The 25,247-nt window shown below is 39.5% G+C and overlaps 1 protein-coding gene across 2 annotated transcripts in view; it reads right to left on the bottom strand.

The window, feature by feature from the left end:
• Positions 1-625: 625 nt before the first annotated feature.
• Rfx7 (regulatory factor X7) overlaps positions 626-25,247 on the bottom strand; it is an 84,114-nt gene continuing 59,492 nt past the window's right edge. For both annotated transcript variants that reach the window (XM_051140680.1, XM_051140681.1), the window contains exons 6-10: positions 14,307-14,423; positions 10,661-10,745; positions 9,468-9,675; positions 5,881-6,176; positions 626-4,665 (exon numbers count right to left, since the gene is read on the bottom strand). In XM_051140680.1, coding sequence (XP_050996637.1) covers positions 1,396-4,665; positions 5,881-6,176; positions 9,468-9,675; positions 10,661-10,745; positions 14,307-14,423 — 3,976 coding nt within the window. In that variant the 3' untranslated portion in view covers positions 626-1,395. The remainder of the gene's footprint in view (positions 4,666-5,880; positions 6,177-9,467; positions 9,676-10,660; positions 10,746-14,306; positions 14,424-25,247) is intronic.

Raw genomic sequence — 25,247 nt, 5'->3', positions numbered from 1 at the left:
TGAAGTTCATAAATACTATTCATAAAAGAAAATGGGAGCCACAGAGAAACACCTTAAAACAAATCCTGAGTGTTTTTGCTTCTTTTGCAACGGTGTCCATCACAATAAATAAGTTAGGCATGTAATAAAATGCTCTTCTTCTTCAAGTACTACTACTATCATCCCCTTCGTCTTATCAGAGACATAAAGATCTGAGGCTGCAGACCTTGTGTGAGGAAATGGTTTTTTTTTGTTTTGTTTTTTTTTTTTTTTCTGGGTTCTTAATGTTATCTCTTTCCTGCTTGGTGTTTTGCAAAGGATCCATGATCAGATTGCATTACTACATTCAGAGAAGTGAAGGAGCCAGTCAGCAAACTGAGAAGGAAGGCTGATTACTAAAGAATATGCATTATTAATGCAAAAAACTTAAAAATAATGCTTCAGTAGAATTTCAGTATGTACACGGAGCTATGGTGGAAAACTAAGAAAAAGCCTCTACTTTCCTTCTAACACTCCAATCGCAACAAGCAAATAATAAAACACGAGACAGTTTTCTAACATGCTTGTATTTCTATTAAATTTTAATGGTGTGTGTGTGTGTGTGTGTGTGTGTGTGTGTGTGTGTGTGTGTAAGAGATGAGGAGGGGAGGGTGGGAGGGAGAGAGGGGGAGAAAGAGGGAGAGGAACAGAGAGGGAGAGCTAGAGAGTTTCCATTTTAAAAGTCACCTTCTAAAATTGGACTAATACAATGTCACAAATAAATGGCTACTAGTTTTCCTCTTAAAATTTTTAGTGCAGCTTTTACTTTCCTTAAATTAACATTTGTTTTCCATTATTTTCTCCTACAAAAGCCCTTCATTGTGGGAGTAAATGGTACCGAAGCCCCAGAAAGTCCTACAGAGATTTCTCACTCTACAGTAGCTTTATGTTTCAAGCTTAAATATTTATAATAACCTGAATATTATCCCTGTTTTAAGGAAGACTTTCTTGCCTACAGCTTTCCTTAGCTATGATTTCATACCTAAAAGATAATGCCAACAACAAAACAATCTATAACTAAAGATGGTTTCTTTTAAATTCTGTGTAGATCAATTGATGAATTAAAATGAACTTATACAAAATAAAGACCCAGACTGCTCTTGTAAAAAGCTGGATTCTTTACTAGCAAATGTGATTAAATGGGGGAACATTATAAAATTTAAAACCTAATACTTGCTCTACAGCCTACTGTCTTCAGAAACGTGTCCAGAACTGAGGCAAGTCTAACCATTTCCTACTGAAGAAGAAACCACTTCTGCAGCAAACGCTTTTAAAATGTCACAATTAATAGTGTTTCTGCTGCGGGAGGCACTTCCATTAAGACAAATACAATACATATGTCTTAGATACAGTGTGCTACATATTATAAAACACAATTTATCCCAACATTTCAACAGTAGGATGGTCCTTGCTTTCTATCCATTCAAAACCTGATGAAGTCATAGAGTTCATTGACTCACTGCAAATCTGTTGAAACAGTGGGTCATTCTTTAATTCTTCCAGTGTGGCTTCATCATCTTGTCCCTGCTGACGGCCTGGGTCAAACAGCAGATTTGGGTCTAAGGTGTTCAAATCATTGATGCTGCCTGAGAGGTCAGAAGACAACCTGATGTCGCTAGGGAAATCAGATGCAGCGCTGGTGAGATCGGAGGGTACCTGACCTCCTAGCTGCTGGCTGCTCTGCAGGTTGTCTCCACTCAACAGGTCTTTAACAGTGCTATTGAAATCTAACTGCTGCTCTCCAATTTCAGGTTGTGCTTGATTATCTCCAGGAGAAAAACTGATCTGATCGGTGCTATTACTTTTGGTGAGGTAAGATGGTGTTTGGAATTCATAAACAGAAGTGCTGGAATCGATCATATTTTGTGAATTGGCACTAGGAAAAACAGGGGAAGTTTCCAAAATCTGAGTGAGATTCATCCGGGCTGTGTAATTGGAGGGCATGTTGTTCACTCCCAAACCTCTCACTGCATCATCATTGTCAGAATCAAGTTTACTCAACAAAACGTTAGTGATCTTTTTATTGTTTGTTTGCTTCTGCAGAGCATTTGGGAAGGCTGTCTGCATCATGACTGTCAATGGAACCGACTGACTTCTTTGAGCTATGTTGTTGGCACATGCATCTGTGTGAACATTTGTGAAAACGTGAACTTCTGGGGCTACTGGACTTCCAAAGGGAGTTACATTAGACCGTGGGATATTAGACACAGGATAGAGGGTGCTTCCACTAAGATTCCGTTGGCGGTGGACAGCAGGGCTCACACTCCGGCACCTGAAGTTGCTGCTGGCAGATGAATTAGTTCCTTTATTATCAAGAGGAGCAGGGACTGCAAACCCTTCCTGTCTGTTGGTGTTTACAGTGGCACCTTGATGCTGCACAGGAGACACAGGAGTCAAACGACCAAAATGAGTGTCATGATGTCTGGACTGAGATTGATAGGACTGTCCTGGCACAGCAAAAGCATGAGGTTTCCTGAAACGATCTTCTACTAGCTCCTGATAGCTCGGGAGAATGCCATGGCCAGAAACCGATGAATTGCCAACCCCACCATACCCGTTATTCATCCATTCAAGCTTGGTCTTATCAGGGTGCGTGGCCATGGGTCTTTGCATTGGTTTCACAGGACTGCTTGAGACAATGCTGGCATCGTGATAAGCCATACTGGAGCTTATTGGGGTGAATGCAAATGGATTCCTGCATTCAACAGGGCTTGGAGGGACACTACTGCTACAATTAGAATGGGGAGTACCAATGGGTGTGTGTCGGCTACTTCCTAAAGCACTATCCACAGGTGTCGTCTGGGCAAGTCTGGAGCAAGGGCTCTCCCGTGACAGACTCTGAGACCCAGCAATCATTTCAGAAGTTGGGGTTGGAGTTGGGGTTGGAGTGGGTGTAGGAGTGGGTGTGGGTGTAGGCGTGTGAATTGGAGTGCCATTGCTATGGATTGGATGATAGAAGTGGGTACTGGAAGCATGAGATGACATCGGCGCTCCTGGAGTTACTGACTGACTCTGAAGGGCCATTCCCAAGCAGTTACTGTAAGAATGCGAATTATTCATTGACATCTGCTGCTCCATAAGCACCAGCTCTTCCACAATGCTATCTTGTGTAAGTTCATCATCAAAAGGAAAGTAGCTTTCATTAGTCTGGGGAACAGAGGACTCAAACTCTTTCAGTTCGGACTGCAATGGTAGCTGATCTGAAGACTGTGCTTGGATTTGATTCAAAGAAGATTCTGGTATCTGGCTATGTAGCTGCTGGCTGTATGTATCCTGTGGTATGCCTTCTAATTCCCAAACAGATTTCTCTAAATCATGGATATCGGAATGCTCAGGAATTGTCATGACACTAATGTCTTCCTGTTGTTCACAGCTGGCAGCTATCAAGTCAGAATCCTTAGTAACTTGTTGCCATGCGTTAGGATTAAAGCTGGCATCAGATTTGGACTCATGATCCAAGAGAAAGACACTTCCTTCAAGTTTCACTTTTACATCTGGAGACGACGACGGCGTTTGCTGCTCCAGAACTGATTCACTGGCAGCCAGAGCAGGGTTCAAGGGCTGATCCTCCACAATGTGTGCACTGACGTCGATGGACACCTTGTTAGGGGCCTGAGCACCTGCTGTTGAGCTTTCTGGTTTCCCTGAATGCGGAACTTTTTGGTCCTTCTTAACAGTGCATGGTTTCTGACCTTCCATGGTCACTGCAGAAAGCTGTTCCACAATTGGTTTCTTTACAGGAGGCACCTGAGACTCTTGCAGTGCAGCAGACAGTCGCTTTCTTGGACTTTTAGTGCATAATTTAGGGTCTTTATTTACTGAGTCACCATTGGATGGTGAGCTGGTGCTGGTGAAAGGTAAGTTTTGAGTAGCAACCGAGAGAGTAACAGTGCTTTGATTATTGCCTGCCGAGGTGCCTGGCAGAATTTCATTACAGCGACTTTTACATTTGGTCCTCTGGTCACAGACCTTAACTGTTTTCAGGTCAGTGACACCTTCACTAGAAGATTTTGGTACTGCTCCGTCTGTGCTACTTTTCTGCCCCCAAAGGGCTCCAGATGTTGTCAGGGGAGCTTTCACCCCCTCAGAGTTCTCTTGGCACTGTAGAGGATGCTCCTCTGATGAACCTTCTGATTCTATTTTGACTTCAACAGCAGAAGTCCCCCCAGTGCTGCCGGCCCTGGACCCCAGAGCCTGGAGAGAAACAACAGAACCATTCTTGATCTGAGGAATGCTCCTCGAGTCCTCTGTTGCCCCAGTAGCACTGCTGACTGAGGTGGACTGTTTAAGAGGGGTGTTACTGTTACTGGGTGTGAGGGAGATTGTTGTCATTTTCACCACATTTAGAGAACTCATGTGCGATGCGGGTACAACGGCAGTTTTGATGGGGCTGCTGGTAAAGAGCACAGTTGTAGGAGAGCGGATGGTGAGCGCACTGCTGTTTGCTGGCTTGGGTAAGATCTGAGGGTAGCGGTGCCGCGCAGAACGGTCCCCACCAGGACTGGCTGGAACGTTCTGAGGAGTCTTTGGTGTCTGTTTCACAGACTGCATGTGCTGAGTGACCACCTGAACATTGAGGGGAAGAACCTTGCCATCAGGAGAACTCATTGGACTTGGTGAAGTTACTAACTGCCTGGTCCGCTGGACCTGCAAAAAGGTAGAAAATGAAAAGTCCATTTTATAAGTCCAGGATACAACAGTTAAGTTGTACTCTGTATATTAGCAAAGGAATTATTAACTGTTAATTAGAAAGAAAAAAAAGGGTAGTTTTTAATGTTAGAAGAGAGTTTTGTTGTTGTTTTCTTTTTGAGACAGGGTTTCTCTGTGTAGCCTTGGCTGCCCTGGAACTCAGTTTGTGGACCAGGCTGGCTTCAAAGTCACAGAGATCCGCCTGCCTCCGCCTCCGCTGTGCTAGGATTAAAGGCGGGCATGACTACTGCCTGGCGTAGAAGAGAGTTCTCTTGGATCACTTTGAAAATAAGTAGGCCCTCAAATACTTTAACAAATATAGCCATAACACAATATAGTTATGAAATACAGTAACACCGGAAAAAAAAAAACTAGGTTACTTATCAGTTAACAAGACAAAATACTATATGACAAGTACTTACCTAGTTAGTGAGCTAAAGAGGTTACAGAGAAGAGACACAATCATGAAGAAAGGCAAACTCTAAAGTATCTAGTGGAATGTTCTCTAAGAGCATCTCACTCTTGGGGAGGCTCTTAAAGTCCAGATCTGCTCTGGACTTGAGTAACTAAATTCTCCTGAAGTTTGTTCCTCAAGAGGATAGTACGGCCATCACTACTGGAATTTTTAGTGTAATAGCAATGATGAAGATACTGATAACAAGAAAAACAAGAGAATACATCTCCTTAATAATAATACCAATAATAGTGTGAGATCATCACTTTACTTTAGCAGGACACATCTGCATTTGCAAAGCCCCCTCCTGTAATGCCAGCGTTAGTGACCTGAATAATTTCTACTCCTATGTCCCTGCAGCTGGTCACAGGCGCAGGCCTGCATTACACTATAAAACCAGTCAGTAGTTTCTTGACTCAGCCAGGGATGAAACAACTTTTAAATAATTTTTTTTCTTACTAAAGTTCTGACTAATTACATGCACACTTTATACATCTTCGTCTTTATATCTTTTACCTATGTTAAGTATACAGTTTGCTTTTCATCAAGCAGTACACAATAGCAGTTAAAGACAAACAACTGAAAGGTGGGTAGTCTGGTCACAAAACTAGTTCACGATTATATCTACACACAGCCTTGCCTTCTTCTCATCTGCTACGTCTAGTAAAATAAATGACTTCCCACATCTCAGTAAGGCCAAACTCTAGAAATAGTATTACCGGAATGGGACTAGGGACAGCTGCCACTACAATCCCAATGGGCTGCGGAGAAAGAATCGCAGGGTTCCCATTGGGTAGATTAGCCACTCCGTTGGCAGTAGTGCCTTCTGATTTTTTTGCTGAGGATTCTCCTGGCAATGGGGATTGTAGCTTCTGTTCTTGCTGCTTTTTTTGAATCTTCCGTTGCAACTGCTGTTTAGCATCAATTGGAGATGGCAAAGTCTTTACTTGAGGCTGAAAGGAATTACTTTCAGCTGTAGGTATAAAAGCAGAAGGCTGGGAGATTCCTTTAAGTCCTGAAAATAAACACAGAGGGGAGCTAAAATCAACACTGTCTTTTGTGAAAGGCCATATCACTTAGTTTCTTTGAATATGTAGCCATCTACTGGACAAAGCAACTAAGCCAGCAAGCACATCCTAACTCGCAACTTATTTACAAAGCCAAGTAACAGCCTTCTACTTATAAACATCTGCCAACAAAATTTTGACATCTTAAAATATGGTTTAACCAGGCCAGTTTCAGTTAATAAACAATGGCAGACAATTTAAAAAGATTTGCCATATCATAAATGTGAGGACACTAAGAGAAGTGCATGCTAACAGAGTATTTTTTACATTGTATTAGATGCCAGCATTTTTTCCTATCCCTTTCTGTAATTAGAATGAAATTAATAAATTTTCATAATTTTAATATTCAACACATAAGGATAACCTAACAAATATTTTCCAACACCATTCCATAGCCTAGAAATATTTATGTGGGGAAAACAAGTTTTTTATCTTACCAGAAATTCACAAAAATATGAACCATTATTTTAATTGCTACTTTATGATTATTCCAGTGTGGCCTAGAGAAATTAAGAAGCAGAATTTCTCAGTAAGACTAAGGCTAAGGCATTTCGGAAAGTGTCACTGAGAAAACTTTTTAAGAGCAGTAAGATAGCAGGAAAAAAAAGAAAAAAAAAGAGCAAGATATAAATTTTAAGAAAACTAAGTCTGTAATGAAGGTGCTATTTATGAAGCTCATTTCCTACTTTGGAAATGCACTAAGGTAGTTAGCAGGACAGTCTGCGCTTGCACCCTGCCTTCTGCCCCCAGCCAGGCTCTGCTCTCCATCACTCTGGTTAACAGCCACAACTTGGTGCCGGTGGGGGAGGAAGGCTGGGAGGAGGAGAAAGACACAGGGTCTCTCTGCAAACTCTGCTCCGTAATCCTTCATTTTTTGATCCTCTCTTTTTCTTTTCAATCATGTAATTACTGTTTCTCCCTTTGAACTCAGCCTCGCTGCTTCCTCTGGCTCTGGTCTCTGCGTTCCTCCCAGCACCTGCACCCAGGGGAGCCTCTGCCAATGGCTTAGAGGTTTCTGTCTTGTCCTCCTGCCAAGGCTTCTGGGCAGGAATGAGTTCCAAGCAGCTGACTTACAGAAAGGACATTTGTAACACAACCTGTCCTCAAGATGGATACTATATTTATAAAAAATTAATTTGCCTTCAAAGGGTGAAAATTAATTTACCATGAATATTCTTTTAACAATTTACTAAGAGTTGAGAACCAAACTACGAGATTTAAAAAGTGTTTTCGGTAATGATATAATTGGTAAAAAGTTTAACATTCCCATATACTGCTTTAAAAAAATGGAAGTCACTTGTTCATGTGAAATTTTTAGTGTATTTTTAGATTTATTTATTATTTTATGTGTATGAATGTTTTGCTGTCAGGAATGTATGTATATTATGTGCATGCCTGGTGCCTGGAAAGGTCAGAAGGAGTCAGATCCCCTGGGAGAGAAGTAACAGTCGGTGGCTGTACGCTACCATGTGGGCCCCGGAATAGAACCTGGGTCCGCTGCATCAGCAACATGTGCTGTTAACTTCACTTTACACTTACACCTCAAAAATCCCTTCATTTTCTTTTAGTTAGTCTTACAAATAATGGGAAACAGATGGAGCTGCCTCCTTTACGAGAAAGTCTGAACCCCCATCCACGAGAGGTACCCTTCCCGCCGTTGGTGGGCAGCAGTAGAGAGCTCAGCAATTCTGGAAGCGCCACACCTTATTTTGCCAGAAGATAAGAAGGTAGTATGAATCAACTGAGGTAACCTGGGCTTTCGAGACAGGCAAACAGGATTCAAATCCTAGCTGCATTACCTATCTGGCCAAGGATAAACTATTTCACTTCCCACGGTCTGTTTCCTAGAATGAATATCACCTATTTCGTAGACCTGCTGAGGGAATTAAGGGAGTTAACATACACGTGGGCTACTTAGCTACCAACAATGGACTTACTAAGCACCACCATGTTTGTGTCTAAGTAAGTGAAAAGTTAGGTTTGGTCATATCCAATTTATATTCGAGAAGAAGAGTTATGACTAGCTATTGTGAGAGGCTGTTTTATTGATACTGGTTCTCAATTGGCCATAAAATGAAGAGGAGAGATTACAAACACATCACAAACAGCATGTCTCTTCAGGATAAATTACTGCAAATTTAAAGATATTTAGATTTAACTTAGACGAATTATCTTGAAAAACAAATTTCATGTTAATAAAAAATAATTTTCTAAAATAATGTAATTTAATGACTCTACAATCTGTTAGTATAAATAAGGCATTAAATTTTTTCCATTAGAATTGATACCTTACACACAGCTATTAATTTAGGAATGCATCAAAATTCCAATAATAATGTTAATTGCTAAAATTATCAATTACAAAAATTTCTATTTGAATTAAAAATTCTCACTTAAACTGCCATTAAAAAATTTCTTTTTGCAGCCAGGTGTGGTGGTGAGCACCTTGGAGAGAGGCAGGAGGATTTCTATGAGTTCAAGGTCAACCTGCTTTACACTGCAAGTCTCAGGAAAGCCTAGGCTCTAGTAATAGAGAGATTCCATCTCAAAATTAATCAAACCACAAACAAAAACCAAAACTCTCATTATTTTTATAGTACTACTTCACAAAGTTTATTTTTTATGAAACCAGGTAACTGGTCAACGATCCTCAAAGATCATTTATTTACAAGCTTAATTTCTGGGATAGGAGCCTAGCACATAATTTAAAAATCTAATCTTATTTTACTTTTTAACATCAAACTAACCTAGACACAGAGACTTAAAAATACAATATATTCTTTACATTTAAAACAACCATAAAAACATAATAGGGGAATTCAAATAGTTTATCCTAGGAAAGCAATATACGAAAGTATAGGATTAAGCTCTACAATTTAACAATATAGTTTTAATTTTGTTAGCTTAATAAAACATTTACATAAAGTGTGACCTGGATTAAGAATAAAACTCATACAAATATTAAAATGATGAAATTCTTTGGTCAAGTAGTTCATTAATGAGTTCTTTATACTTTATTCATGTATTTATGGATGCATATGTACTATGGAGTGCATTTAGTTAGAGACCATGTACGTAGGAAAACTTGCAGGAGGGAAGTCGGTTCTCTGGGTTCTGAGGCTTGAACTCAGGTTATAAGGCTTGGCAGCAAGTGCCCTTACCTACTGTGCCATCTTTCTGGCCCCGAGCTCTCCTTTTGCTACCAGCTCTAAATATAGCAATGTGGTAAGTTTACATACCTGCTGGTGCTGCTGCCATCACAGTCAGAGCTGCCATTGACTTGGTGCCTATGTAATGGCTCTTTACAAGGAAGTGGGCTAATTCCAAGACTGTGTCAAATGGCTGGCTTAACACTTTCTGGGCCCACTCACACACAAGGCGGCAAGCAGAAGAAATAACTTCCTCATCAATATTTTGAAGCTGCCCAGATGGTTCAACTCCTTCCAACTATACAAAGGAAAGATGAAAAGTTAACTTTAATAATAATAATAATAATAATAATAATAATAATAATAATAATAATAATAATAATAATGTTCAAACAAAGTAAGATGAAGTACATTGAAGACTTGTATTCTTTTTGTTTGTTTATTTGTTTTGAGACAAGGTTTCTCTGTGTAGCCTTGGCTGTCCTGGACTCGCTTTGTAGACCAGGCTGGCCTTGGACAAACTCAGAGCTCTGCCTGCCTCTGATTCCCTGAGTGCTGGGATCACAGGTGTGCACCACTGCGCCACCTGGCTGAAGATTTGAATTCTTATTGGGAGATGCAACATACATCTCTTGGGTCAAAACAGCATGACAGAGCTGTTGGTAGATATGTAACAGCTTTGCACATGAGAGTGAATCTGTAAAGAACAGTCGATCAAGTGCACTTTAAATGGCAACTAGAGCTACATGTGGTGGCGCATACCTTTAATCCCAGCACTTGGGAGACAGAGGCAGGTAGATCTCTTTTAAATTCAAGGCCAGTATGGTCCACATAGTGAGCTCTAGGACAGATATACCTATATAGAGAGCCTCTGTCTCAAAAAATAAAGACAAACCAAATGGCAGCTAGACACAAACAGGCATTTTTGGTATTTCTAAAGCTTTCTCTACCAATAAAGTATTAATAAAAACTATATTGCTTAGCAGCCCTGCTTTCTTTCCTACAGTCATCCTACAGATTTCCCTTTCTCATGCATGCACCATCATCAATATACATTATGGACATATCTAAAATTAGTATTACTAGATCTTTATTCTCCTGAATTTCATGGTGATGTAGATCTTGCTAACATCTTTTGGCCACTGTGGATGGATTTTTCTCTCCCTCTTCTTATTAGAAGAAGGAACAGTACTCAGTTCCTAATATTAACTAACATATTGTACAGAATGCATTCAACTAAAGGTATATTTCTCTCTATTAAAAAGAAATGGTAGAATTCTTACCCCATCTCCAGTTTTATGAAAGTCAAGGTTGGGCAGTGTTGGCATATGAACAAAAGCTTTTTTCCTTAGTCCACTGTAGCAATATGTGATAAACAGTTAAGGTTGAAACCACTTTAAATTAAATGGGCTGCCTATACAGAGAGCACTTGAGAAGGAACTGTATATGAAATGAGAGTGAAATTATCAGGGTCTAACATCTACTTTCTGAATTTGCCAGTAAAAACACAATTTACTAGTTGAACCTCAGAACACGTCACTGCTTTCAAAACTAAACATTTCTTGTAGAATGTTCAGTATTGCTGTCTTAGCTGAAAAGATTCTCTGCTGTAACATTATGAGCAAACGTTCCCACTATGCAGTGCCAGCCGCCAATAACAAGCAGGTCGGGGGAAGGAGTCACCAGATGGAAACCTGGCAAAGGGATGGGAAACTTGAGTTGAGGGCACAGGGACAAAAACAACTCTTAAGAGTATCACAAGGGCTTTAACCTTTACATTTCTTTTTCCATTGAAACATACAGGATTATCACCTGTAACATGCCAAAAACACATCAAGACTTTTTCTGTCTGTGTTCAGGAAACAGAGCACCTGTGACTCCTTTAGAAAAGCAGCCTTCCTCCTTTCACTCACGGCCACAGTAGCTAATTTAAGGCCTTAAAAAGGTCAAGAGCTAAGCAAGGAAAAAATGAATGCATTTCTAGTAAAAGACTGTTTCTACTTTATAATTTTCTAGGAGAAAAAAAACTTTAATAAATGAATTTAAAACTTCTTAGTGCGTTTAGCAAGTTTGTTATTATGACATCATGCACCCCAATCCCACTCATCTCCCTGTCCCCTCATATCCACCCTGCTGTGGAAGTTTTGGTTTCTTTCAAAACTCAAGTTATGTTATGAAAACAGGTTTTAGTTTTAATCCCAAGTGTGGGATACAGAGTTGTTTTTAGTTTGTCCACAGCTGACAAGTGTCTTGTGCGGCCTGAAGAGGGGTGTGGTCTTTTCCAGCTGGCAACAGCCTCATGTGGCTCAAAGAGGGCGTAGTCTTTGCCAGCTGCAGTTAGTGGAGTTCCAAGGCCTTCGAGACAGTATAAATAATACCAGAGCCCAGGGAGAGGAGGATTCAAGGAGGTGGGTGGACGAGGAAGAAGGCTCCTGGTCTGTTTGCTGGACTGCTGGGTATCCTGACAACTGACATTGGTACTGCCCCAAAGAACCTGAGTTCCCTTAACCAGTTAGAAGTGGCTAAAGACAACTCCCCACCAGTCTTTCTCTCCTACCTGGTGTTGGGGGATTGGTGGAAGGGGGACAGAGGCATAAGAAAGCTGAATTAAAAAATAGCGCCTAAACCACCCTCTGCTCTTTCAACCCCCACCAAAAGAAAATTGGAAGGAGGAGGGGGAGGAGGCGGAGGAGGAGAGAACATCTTGCTGTGGAAGCTGTAGCGTGTCACAGGGTGCCCCACAGTATATACTCCTCTGTCCACACATCTTCACATTGCAATGAGTCACTGGTCTGGTTTGAGGTCTCTGGTTTCTGCTACACAATCAATACTGGATTCTCACAGGGACTCCTCTTGAATATCCTGTTGTTGCCGTGTGTCACAGAGATCCTGAAGCATTGGGTCTGCAGGACTGGCCCTTTCACACACTCCAGCAGACCACAGACAGGGTAGAAGTTAGGGTAGGCCAACTCAGAGCCCTGGATCGGGGCCTGGGAGGTAGTGAGTTGGTCAGCCTGCCAGCTCTTCCATGACCGTACCACCAGGGCCCTCTCCCCTGTGCTCACACACTTGGAGGTGGCTCACCTACTCCCCACTCCAAGTCAGCGTCAGCTCTACTGTGCTACACAGGTGAGAGGCAGAACCAGCTCTCTGAAATGCAGAAGCTGGGGAGGGCCAGGGCAGCAGTGCAGGCCAGGGACATCAACACAGACCCAGGCTGCCAGAGGATCATGAACCTAGACATGGTCTCCTGGGCAGCGGCCTGGACCTGATTGTCCCCATGGCCTAATGTGGCAGCACAGGCCACACAGATCAGCATGTCCCCCTGTGGCAGCGAGGCCCTTAGATATTCACATGGTCTTCTGTGGTGGCCCATACCATGGATACCTACTTGGCCCTTGGTGGTAACTTGGGCCACAGATATGAATACAGAGCCCAGAGGCAGCAGGGCCACAGACCTAGAAATGTCTCTCGGTAGCAAGCTGGGCCAGAATCTCACCATGGCCTCCTCATATCGACCTATTCCTCACCACCGTCACTTCCAGTTCCATCTTTCTCTGCAGTGTACAAACTCTTCAGCCTCACTTTCTCTTCTGTCTCTCTATCTTATACTCCATCTTTCCCATCTCTCCACCACACGTTCTTCCACTGTAGTGGTGCCGGCAGCAGGAACGTGGGTGTCTTTCTTCTGGCCATCCCAGGTCATTGTGACCAGGGCAGGCACTTCAGTGTCCTTCTTCCAGCTTCCTGGGGCTGGTGTGGCCAGGTGCGTGGCTGTCATTCTTCTGGCCATAGGTCAGATACTTGGGTCAACCTAATAAATTTTAAAATTTCACCTCCTTACTTCTATTTGCTTATACATATTTCCCTGACACAAAAAGGGGCCTTTACGATGTCCTGCTTTAATGGCTGCCAAAAAATAAAGTTAATACTAATCATTCATTACAAGGCAAGAACATTTTTAGTGTGTTACTAACATTTGTTGTTGTTGTTATTATTATTGCTATTGTTGTCATTATTATTGCTATTGTTGCTGTTATTATTATTATATTATAAAACCAGTAAGATTCCCATGTTTTTGAATTAGAGGAAAGAAAGAAGATAAACTAACATTTTCCCCACTTTTATAGATATAATTTACAATATTTTATAGATATAATTTACTAAGTACAGTATTTTCTTAATTTTATTGCTAAAGTAAAGGTGACTGGATAATAACAAAGTGATAAAAAGGGCTAGAAAGATGACTCAGGGGTTAAAAGCACTTGCTGCTCTTACAGAGAACCTGGACTTGGTTCCCGGCACCCACACTTGGAGGCTTACAGCCACCTGTGACTCCAGTTCCAGAGAATTCAACATTTTCTGGTCTCTGAAGGGCACATGCACACACAAGTGGTACACATATAGGCACACTGGAGCATACACATAAAGATGAATAAAATAAAATAAAAATTAAAATGATAAGAACTATCAGAATCATAATAAACTCATGAACCATTTGCTATTTCTCATGTAATTTGGTAACAGCTAGGGAAATGACATTTGTAGTTTTTCTACTAAGGACTCTGAGCTGGTTATTTGTTGATTTACATTTATTTCTTTTCTTTTCTTTTTTTTCTGTTAACCTCAGATTTCTTTTTTTAAATTTTATTAATTTATTCATATTACATCTAAATTGTTAGCCCATCCCTTGTATCCTCCCATTCCTCCCTCCCTCCTGCTTCTCCCCTACTCCCCTCCCCTATGACTGTGACTGAGGGGGACCTCCTTCCCCTGTATATGCTCATAGCGTATCGAGTCTCTTCTTGGTAGCCTGTTATCCTTCCTGAGTGCCACCAGGCCTCCCTATCAAGGGGACATGGTCAAAAATGGGGCTACAACAGCAGATGAGCCAGAAGAGACTACTGACAGCAATCTGATAAAGGATATTTAGATTTGCCTCTAGTGCCCAAACGGCGTGCCTTCATGTTTGGAAAGACGTTTTTCATGATTTTTCCAAAGTCAGCAGCACTTAATGGATGGTAGCCAAGATTGTCACAATAGCTCCTGCAAAAGAAGAGGTGACCAATTCAAATAGTCACAGAATTCAACATCACACAGCATGGCGTTGGTTCAATACACTTTTGGTAAAGTGAAGCAATGGACCTTCCCATAATTCAGGACAATTTATAGGAGCTGCATATTAAATTCAGATTAAATCTGCTGGATTCACTCTAATGATCTATATAGCACTGTTTTCAACAGCATCTGGGAAATTTGTATAGACACACTATGCTGGTGAAACATTTCCAGCTCTGGTCAAACTCAGGGTCCTAAATGAGTACATGTAAGCTCATGTAGCAGGACTACAATTTATACACACACAAGGTACACAACAGAAATCACTGCCAGTCTCACATCATGAATGGTAGACATCACAGTTAATGCCACGAGATAGTTTAAAACTTCAAAACATGTATGTAAACTCAAAGAGACCTCAGAGATCATCTGCACCAACATTTTTGTTCCACTGATAAGGCTGACAATAAGGGCAATGGAAAGTCTCGAAGGTCTAGAGTCACCCTTTCCCTTTGTATTACTTTAGTTATGTAAAGCTTAGAATAAGAAATAAACTCTATTTGTATAGCACAACTTTGTGTCACACACAGAGGTGATCATAGCGTTGAATACTGGGACATCTCATGTGAGTACCTCCTTGATAAGGACATCTCCACTGTGAGGAGGCCTATCTAGATTTTAGTAGTTTTAATTTTTTTAAAAAAAGAATTTCATTATTACTCATTGAGAAATCCTGAATAGTCAATGATTCTGTTTAAAGTCTAATTTATGGAGCGTTTATAAGGCACGCCCAGTAATGATTTAGAAACGAGGGCTGTATTTCAAGCCACAGGTCATGCCAGGCCAAATGAAGATGTTGGTTAGCTTACATCTCATTTTCCTGCGTTAACTGCAGGGTTCATTAAGCAAAGTTTTGTGTCAATTAACACCAAACTCAGCGTTAGGCTGTATTTATACTGCTTGTAAGAAAGTGAAGAACAAAGACGCTCTGTTTGCAGGGTAACTTGCTCTAACATCATTCTTAAAATGAGATCATTTGGTCTTTTTCTTTTTTCTTGAATTAAAATTATGTTTTAAAGACTGGAAGTACAATTAATGTTTAATGGGCTGAAAAGGTCACTCAAAATACATGGGATTTAGTCTTTAGTACTTTTTAATGTCATTTACAATTACATAATTGTGAAAGTAAATATTTAATGCTACAAAAATAAACTAAAACACAGTAGAGAAGATTGGTTCAAGTGTCAGAGAATAACTGTCTTTACACCATTGAGTGCTTTATAGAAAGTATTATTTCTCTCAAACCCTTGAGATAAAGGTTCCTATTAGAAAATTTGTAGACAGAAACTTGTACAAAGAGGTTTGATCTAACCTAATCTAATCCATATCTCTTATGTTTTAGACATTTAAACTTCTAATTAACAGCTTTAAGCACACTTGGATACTTTGGATGAAAAGAAAATTTTATCATTTTTTCTAACATATGGGATAATTCAATAAAATGATCATTTTTCTAATTAAGTCTTTACAAATTTTTAAAATCAGTCCACACTAATTTTTTTTCAAGACAAGGTTTCTCTGTGTCATCTTGGCTGTCCTGGACTTGCTTTATAAACTAGGCTGTCCTCAAATTCACAGAGATCTGTCTGCCTCTGCCTCCCCCAGAGATGGGATTATAGGTATGTGCCATAGAACCTGGATCCACACTATTATTTAACGGGTCTTAGCACTCATACATTACAGATGAAAACAAATTAAAAAATAGGGTAGCTATTCAGCATGGTGGCATATGCCCTTCAGTCCAGCACTTAGGATCTATGTCATCCTGGACTAAATAGTGAGCTCACGGCCACCAAGCTGCACGGTTAGAGCCGGTCTGGAAAAGCCTGGAGGGAAGCCCAGAGATACGGCTGGATGATGGTCTCCCTAAAGTGTCAATTAAATAACATATCTGCGAGGTAATTTGGTAGATACATTTAGTAAAAGAAAAAATGATTGTTGAAGCTGGACATGGTGGCGGTGGCGCACGCCTGTAATCCCAGCGCTTGGGAGGCAGAGACAGGTGGATTGCTGTGAGTTTGAGGACAGCCTGGTCTACAAAGTGAGTCCAGGACAGCCAAGGCAGCACAGACAAACCCTGTCTCGAAAACAAAAACAAACAAACAAACAAACCAAAACAAACACAGAAAAAAGATTGTAGAACTGCTCCAATATTTTAAAGGAATAATACATTGAGACTGTGGAGAAACTCTGAAATTGTCTAATATTTTCCTATAAATAAAACGCCCTTTTCATATTGCTGCCTACTCTAGGGAGCAGCTATGGTATGGCTATGTACACTGGCGCTGGAGTTTGTCACAGACATCCAAGGATGGTAGAGCACACAGTTTGGTGTAGGTGATGTGCTCCAAGTTAATCAGTTCCCAGGCTTGTGCTATAGTATCTTTTAGGTTAGGCCTTGATGAGGGTGGAGCTGTTGGTATCATTAAGGTGAGCTCAAATTAAGATCAAACAATTATTCTTGAAGTTCACTTGATTTATTTGAGGTAACTATATATGCCTGAAAGACTGCTCTGTTAGAAGTTAATGAAAGTAATTTAAAGCAGAGCTAAATTATTGTGCATATAAATAATTACCATGTTCGACCACTTGGAAGGCCATGTATAAATATCATGATCTAGAGCTTTTCCGGTGTAAAGGTCCTTCTCCTTGGGGAGATGTGATAGGTCAAAAATAACTGTAAGTATTCTATTTTGTGGGCTGCCTAAGACTGCATGCAAACTACAATTGCAGTAACCTGTAAACTGACCAGAAAGAGTAAAGAGAAGGTAGGAAATAAGATGGATGGGTTGATGTGAAAATCTGAACAATCTTGAGACTCTGGAAGATAACATATATTTGGAGGGCTATGTGCATGCTCAAGAGAGATTTGAGAAAGCCACCCCAAAGCAGGAAGCGAAGGCTAAGGACAGTTACTCCATGCCTGAGGGCTGATGCAGGATCCTAGCACACACTCATGGAGACCTTAGGGAATAGAGACTGGGAGATTGATTGGTTCCTTAGTAAAACCTTTATCTTATTAGCTGACTATTAAGGTAGGCAGACTTGAGTAGGTCGACATAGTAATACAGTATAACACAAAAAAGTCACTTAAAGATCATTATTCCCCCAAGCAGCCAATAAATATTAATAACCATAAGAATTGACACACACACTCCTTGGGCAGGGACTGAATGTAGTTTCTAGAGTACTGTATTACATGTCCAACTTGCAACAAAGAATTATGAGCTCTATTAAAAAAATAAAAAATTTGCCCCCCCAAATTGTAATCATTATAATCTATGCCTGAGAAGTCTAGATAGACGTTAGACTTGCTACAAACCAGCTACTCAAAATATATTCAAACCTCACCAAACAGGAAATATCAATAGAAAGCTAGAAACGACATACATTAATAATAGTTGTAGTTCTAGAAAATATGTAATTAAATTTTGCTATGATGAAAATAAATATTTAAAACTAGCAGATGTGTCATACAAGAAATGCTAAAGGCAGTCCTTAAGGCTGAAATGGGCACTAGAGAGCAGCTCTGAAAAAATTTCACATGAAGAAATAAAGAATAACAGTAAAGACAACTAAACATAAAGTACAGAGTAATAGATCTTTCATGTGTGATTCTGATATCCTCCTATCTGAGTTGAAAGGCAATTGCATAAAACACCAATTATAACACCATTTATAAATTGATGGGTATTAGATTCTGGGCCAACTATTAGAAAAAAAACACTGAGATGTAGAAAGTGAAAAAAAAATTTATCAGAAGATAACTGTTTAATGGAGAAGCAGCAATAGGAGAACGGAGGAACAGAATGAGGTACAGCACACAGAAAATGACCAACAAAACCAGGTAATGCAATACAAACCTTATCAGCAATTACACTAAGTGTAAAAGACTGCAACATTCTAATTAAATCAGGTATTAGTGTAACAAATTATATATATATACATATATATATGATCAAATGTGATTCATCCTAGAAATTCATGATAGATTAAAAAATGTAATATATCATTTTGCCTACATTAAAAACAAAACAAAACAAAATAGTTATCTTAACTCAGATCCTGGTAAGAACATTTGACAAACAGCAAGCAGACTAATAAAAGAATGAAAATTCCTCAACCCAATGAAGTTCATCCAAGGAAAACCCATAACCAAAATAATATTTCATGGTGAAAGAATGGAAGCTTTCCACTACAGAATAGGTTTCTGACAAAGCTAAACATCCGCGCATGATAAAATCTCTGCAGAAACGAGGTTTGGAAGGAACATGATCAGCAAAATAAAGACTGTTATGATAAACCTAGAACAAAAATACTAAGTGAGGAAAGGTAAGAGGATTTCCCCTAAAATCTGGAATAATACTATACCGACCTTTTTCCTGGGGGTCATTAAATATAGTGCTTTAAGTCTTAGCTAAAGCAATAAAGACAAGAAATAAAAGGAAGATGTCAAATTGTGCGTATTTGCAGGTGACATGATTCTACACTAAGGGACCGTAAACAAGGATTCTTTCAGATAACTCTCAGATCTGATAAACACCTGTAGGAGAGCAGCAGAATACAAAAACCCAGCATACAAGTTGTGTATACATTAGTAACAAATGTGCCAAGAAAGCATTAGACAAAAGAATCCCATTCACAATGGATTTGTGTACATACATGCTTGTGCACATGTGCACACGGAGGAAACCTAACCAAGGAGATGGAAGATCTCTACAGTGAAAATTTTTAAGTGATTGAAGAAAGAAACTAAAGTCCCCAGAAGATGGAAAATTTTTCCATGTTTGTGAAGTGGAAAAATTGACATTGTGATAGTGAAAGCAACTATACTGTGTTACTGAAAGCAATTCACAGGGATTACTTGTAATGCCAATCAAAATCCCTTATCAACATTCAATAACATTCTTCATAGAGCTAGAAATAAAGTCCCCAAATTCATATGGAAGCACAAAAAGCTCTCCAATAGTTAGGGCAATCCTTAGCACAAAGAGTCATGTTGGATATACCACAGAAACAGTACCAGCACAACACCAGCACAAAAACAAGACATGCAGACCAACAGAACAGGGCAGGGGAGAGAGAAATAAACCCACGCAGTTACAGTCAGGGCACATTAGGAAAAAGACAACCAGTGGGTTTCCACATGGAGAACAATGAAACGATCTTTATCTCTCACCCAGGACAAAAATCAGTCCAAAATGAATTAGACAAGTAAGACCTCAAACTTTGACAGTGTTAGAGGAAAACATAATAAGACACTTCAAGATATCGGCACAGGCCAGGGTTTTCTGAATAAGCTTCTAGCAGTATAGAAAATAATCCCAAGAAATGACAAATGGGATCATGTGACATCAGGAAGCTCCTGCAAAGCAAAGGAAACTATTGCTAGAATGTAAAATCACCTTACAGGATGGAAGAGAATCTTTGGTAATTATGTAGCAGATAAGTGACCAATATCCAGGATAAAGAAAGGTAAAAATTAAACACCCACATCAAAAAACAAACCATCCAATTAATAAATGGCTCTTCTTAAAAGAAATACAAGCCAAGCCAAGGGGGTGCACACCTGTAATCCCAGCATTCGGGAGGCAGAGGCAGGCGGATCACTGTGAGTTAGAGGCCAGCTGGTCTACAAAGTGAGTCCAGGACAGCCAGGGCTACACAGAGAAACGGGGTCTCAAAAAACAAAAACAAAAAACAAAACAAATAAAAGTTAAAAAATGAAAATATTCTTAGCCAGACGCACTGGCACAAGGCTTTAATTCAGCATGTGGTGAGACAGAGGCAGGCGGATCTCTGTGAGTTCAAGGTCAGCCTGGCCTACAGAGTGAGTCCAGGACAGCTAGGGCTATACAAAGAACCCTGTCGGGGGAAGAAAAAAAAAAAAAAAAAAAAGAAAGAAAAAGAAAATATTAATACTATATGGCCCAGCTGTACCACTCTTTTGTATATACCTGAAGAACTTTAACATTCAGAGATTCTTATACATTTGTGTTTATAGCTTCAACTTGTATTGATGGAAAAAGAACTATCTATCAATAAATGAATTATTAAGAGAAATGTGGTACATTTACACAATAAAATTTTATAAAACTATGTAGATAAAGAAAACATTTACAGGAAAATGGATGGAAGTGGAAACCATTATGTTACACAGAATAAGCCAGACTCTGAAAGACAGATACCGTGTTTTATATGTAGAACCTAAATTTTCACATATGGTGCAAGTGCACTTTTAGGTCACAAGACCAGAAAAAAAGAATGATTTTGTAGGAGGTGAAAAGCAAGAACGCTAACAGAATACAGAGAGTGGGGACTAAGTGGTGGGAGAAAGGAGAGAAGGGCTAGGGCAGTAGAGGAGAGGTGCAAATGCCAACACAATAGAATGACTCATACGTGTGAAAATTCCATGTTGAAATCTATTACCTTGTATAACCTAAAAAAAAACTTATAAAAAGTGAAACAAAATAAGTAAAAGGGCTACTTACTAAACAAACAAACAAACAGACAAACAAACCCAAAGACTAACACACTAATTAACTTTCCTACAATGTAAAACTGCTTCTTAGAGTTAGTGTGTGAGATCCCAGGACAAACGGCGCTGTGATCACTGGAGTACAAGTTATGGATATACACACAACACCCAAAGTTTGTCTATTTTGCTCTCCACATTTAAATATTAAACAGATACAAGTTGGATGTGTGGGTGGTGGCTTGTGTCTGTAATCCTGTAATCCAAGAAGTGAAGGCAGAAAGAGGTAGAAGTAGAGATAGGAAGATCAAGAGTTCATGGACAGCCTCAGCTATATTGTGAGTTTAGGTCAGCCTGGGCTATGTGAGACACTTTCTTAATAAAATAAATACAGGTAACAAAGAGATCATCAGACATAGAAGAAATCTCCAACATGCAATAATAAAAACCAAAGAAAAACAAAAGTGACTAACAGTTACAGTACAAGCAGAAATGATGTTGGAGGTGAAAATATATGAGCAAAAAATTCTATTTCTTCCAGTTAGGCAACACTACCAAACCTAATGTGTGAAACTAGCATCACTTTGATACCAAAATGAGATAAGAATACAAAAAAATAACAAAAAGAAAATGACAAGCTAGTCAATGCAGATGCAAAAATTCTCCAAGAAACATGGGTAAGCCAAATTCAAGCATATACATAGAAGATCAAGTACCTTGACTAAGTCAGTTTCATTCCAAAGATGCAAATTTGGTTCAACACACAAAAATTAATAAATGTAATGCAGCATTGAGTTGATATAAGGGTAGAAATGGCGTGAGAGCTCAACAGATCCAGAAAAAGGCTTTTGATCAAGTCAACATTCCTTGTGACTTCAAAATAAAAGCCCTAAAGAAGCAGCTAAAAATAGAAGGAAAATACTTCAACATAGTAAAGACCAACAAACTAAGAGAAAACATTTTACAATATGAGTGAAAACTCAAAACATTTTTTTTTCTAAAATCAGGAACAAGAAAAGTGTGTCAGTTCTGTCTACTCTATTCAAAACAATTCTCGATTGAAGGTAAGATCCTCTAGCTGAAGATGCCAAACATTTCAGTCATGGGACTTGCAAATCAAGCTGATAATGATCTGGAAGCCTCTTTCCTGATGGCTAGCTCTCATGATGTTGAAATGTGTTATTCAGGATGCTGGAGTCAAGTTCTCAACAGTTTCACCCAGCTGTAAATCCTACAAACTACAATAACGACAAGCTCAGCATTAGTAACACTAGTATCCTGAACATAACCAATGCTGTCTGATTAGACTTATGGCTAACTCAATACAAGGAAACTCATACTTGCTACTGTAAACTTAGCCAAGAACTGGAGGCTGGAGGTCACAGACCCCAGAGGAGAACCTACTACCATTTTGTATTCAACTGCCTTCTAAAATTATACCCAGAGATTAATGTACCTCTCATCCCTCATCAAGGAAGTTTCTTTTGTAGCAGACAGAGGTTATTACAGAGAATCATAACTGGTCAAAATTCAGTGAGAAGAGACTATGGAGTACTTATCTGCAAATAGGACATCTATGTTACCACCTTACACCGAAAGCTCAGGAATCATCACAGAAGGGACAGAAAAACTCTAAGAGCCTGAAGCCTGGGAAGACCGCTTTGAAAGTCTCTTCTGGTCATGATAGGAATGGTGTATCCATAAGCTTTCTACAGCTATGTCTGCCTGGACAAGATCACACCAGCCAACGGTTTATCTAGCACAGATGGGGACAGAGTTCACAAGGCCCCTCCCCTAGTTGAGAAGCTATAGGTAGCAGACAGCTGCAGAGGGAGAAAAATAAATCCTCTTCAAGGATGAGCCCCTAGGTTGGTTGTATATGTCCCACTGGTCAACCTATTCCCTTTTACATATGGGCAACACTAATTGAATTCAGATAAGGATGTGAATTTGAGAGGGCGATATGGGAGAGAGCGTGAGTAGGAGGGTAAGGACAGAAGAGATGGGCATGGACAAAATACATGAAATTCTAGAACAAACCAAAAGTTCACCCCCTACCCAACTTGTAATATCTCAGCTATAGCAACAAGACAAGTAACAAACAGGACACAAATAAGAAAGAATTTTTCCTCTGTGAAGATGTCATGATTCTGTATTTAAAATGTAGACCCTAAACATTCTGCCAGAAAAATCTTGACTCTGATACTTTCAGCCAAGTGTTTGGATATAAAACCAACACACAAAAATTAGTTGCTTTCCTATATATTGGTAATTAACATGCTAAATAAAAACTGGGAGAGACATCCCATTTACAACAATTTAATGCCCCCCCCATATTAAACAGGATACTTAGGAATAATTCTAACCAAGGACATATAAGATCTCTACATGAAAAGTAAGACATTGAGTGAAAAACACTGAAGAAGCAACAAGATGGAAACAACTCTCATGCTTATGGTTTAGGAGAATATTGTGAAAATTGCTATATTACTAAAAGATCATCTACAGATTCAATGCAATCTTCATCAAAATCCCAATAATATTCTTTACAGAACTCAACTAAGCTGCAAATTAACTGCTAAAGATTGGAAGTATCACTAGTACTCTTTATCAATGTGAGAGTTCAATCTCTTTAAATGATTTTTAGCTGGGTGTGGTAGCTCACATCTGTAACCCCAGCACTCAGGGAGGTCAAGGCAGGTGGATTGCTGTGAGTTCAAGGCCAGCCTGGTCTATAAAGTGATCCAGGACAGGAAAGGCAACACAGAGTATATTTTCCCTACATGTCTGTATTTTATGTGCATGTGTGTACACAGCCCATAGAGGACAGAAGAAGTTGTCTGATCCCCCAGAACTGGAGTTAGGACAGTGTGGAGGAACATGTGGGTTGTAGGAACTGAACTTGTTGCGAGTGCTCCCACACATTGTGCCATCTCTCCAATCCTTCAACCTCTTTGATTTAAGAAGGACCTTTGATATTTCTTAATTTCCAAGAAAAATTTAATAGTAAAATACAGCCAAGCTTTACCCAAGACAAACATGATTAGGAAAATATGAATTGCTTTCAATGCATTAAGGTCACATTTTCACAGGTGGAGGTGATGTCTCTGTTGGTGATAAGAGTTACTGAATGCAAGGCACCACTTCCAGAATACATGCATGGTGACAGTCTCTTCGTGGTCTAGTATGAAAACATCATTTGCCGGGGCTGGAGAGGTGATGCAGGCCCTGAGTTCAACTCCCAGCACGCACATGGGTGCTCACAACTGTGTGTAGAATGACATCTGAAGCCCTCTTCTGGGGTGTAGGTGTACATACAGACAAAGCACCCATTTCACAAAATACACAAATAAATCTTTAAAAAAAACCCAACAACATTACTTGTCGAATTTTTCTTTTAGGAAATACTAAGACATCTCTGGATAATTTCTCAACATATCCTACTTCAGCCAATTTTACAGAACTAAAAGAAATCTCATGCATCTTCATTTTTTCAGTTTTATAGTATACCAAATGATAAAAAGAATAAACACTTGTCCATGTTACAGAAGTTTGTTGACAACATCTATTTTCTTGATCTTCATATGAGGGTTTCTTCAACATATCATACAAGTGTTCTTTTATTGAATTTATATTAGCTTCTTAGAAGTTTCAGAAAGATTGCTTCTCAGTCTTTTGGCTAAGATCAAATGTAGAAATTGCACAAGGTTTTCTCTATTTTAATTACCCTGTTTGCACTAAATCTATGTTTACCATAAATATACATCTTTTTCTCCTCCTTCCTTTCTTGTTTCATATGCAGCCCAGGCTAATTTTATACTTGGAATCCCTCTGGATCAGTGTGGGGTCACAGGCACATACTGTCACCATATCCAACCACCACACATACCCAGATCCTGGGTGAAGACAGAGGCCGTGTCAGTCTCATCAGACACTCAGGGTCCAGCACAGAGCTGGTACTCATTAGACAGTTCCAGATTGTCTTTTGTTTGCTTTTTTGTTTTCTGAGACAGGGTTTCTCTGTGTAACAGCCCTGAATGTCCTGGAACTCACTTGTGGCCAGGCTGGCCTTGAACTCACAGAGATCTGCTAGATTATAAGAATGATTAACTTTCAGTTTTAACTTTTTTAAAAAGAGAAAACACTAAAGTTCTTAATTTAAATTTGTTCTCTTGCTCACTTCATCTATGTATTCTGTTTTTTTCCTCATAGCTTGTATGTTTTCTTTCATCAGCAATTAAGACTTATGAGTAAAAGTAGGTATCAATGATCTCCTC

The sequence above is a fragment of the Acomys russatus genome, chromosome 32 (assembly GCF_903995435.1).
Source record: "Acomys russatus chromosome 32, mAcoRus1.1, whole genome shotgun sequence".
Taxonomy (NCBI): domain Eukaryota; kingdom Metazoa; phylum Chordata; class Mammalia; order Rodentia; family Muridae; genus Acomys; species Acomys russatus.
This window is presented reverse-complemented; position numbering and strand designations above follow the sequence as displayed.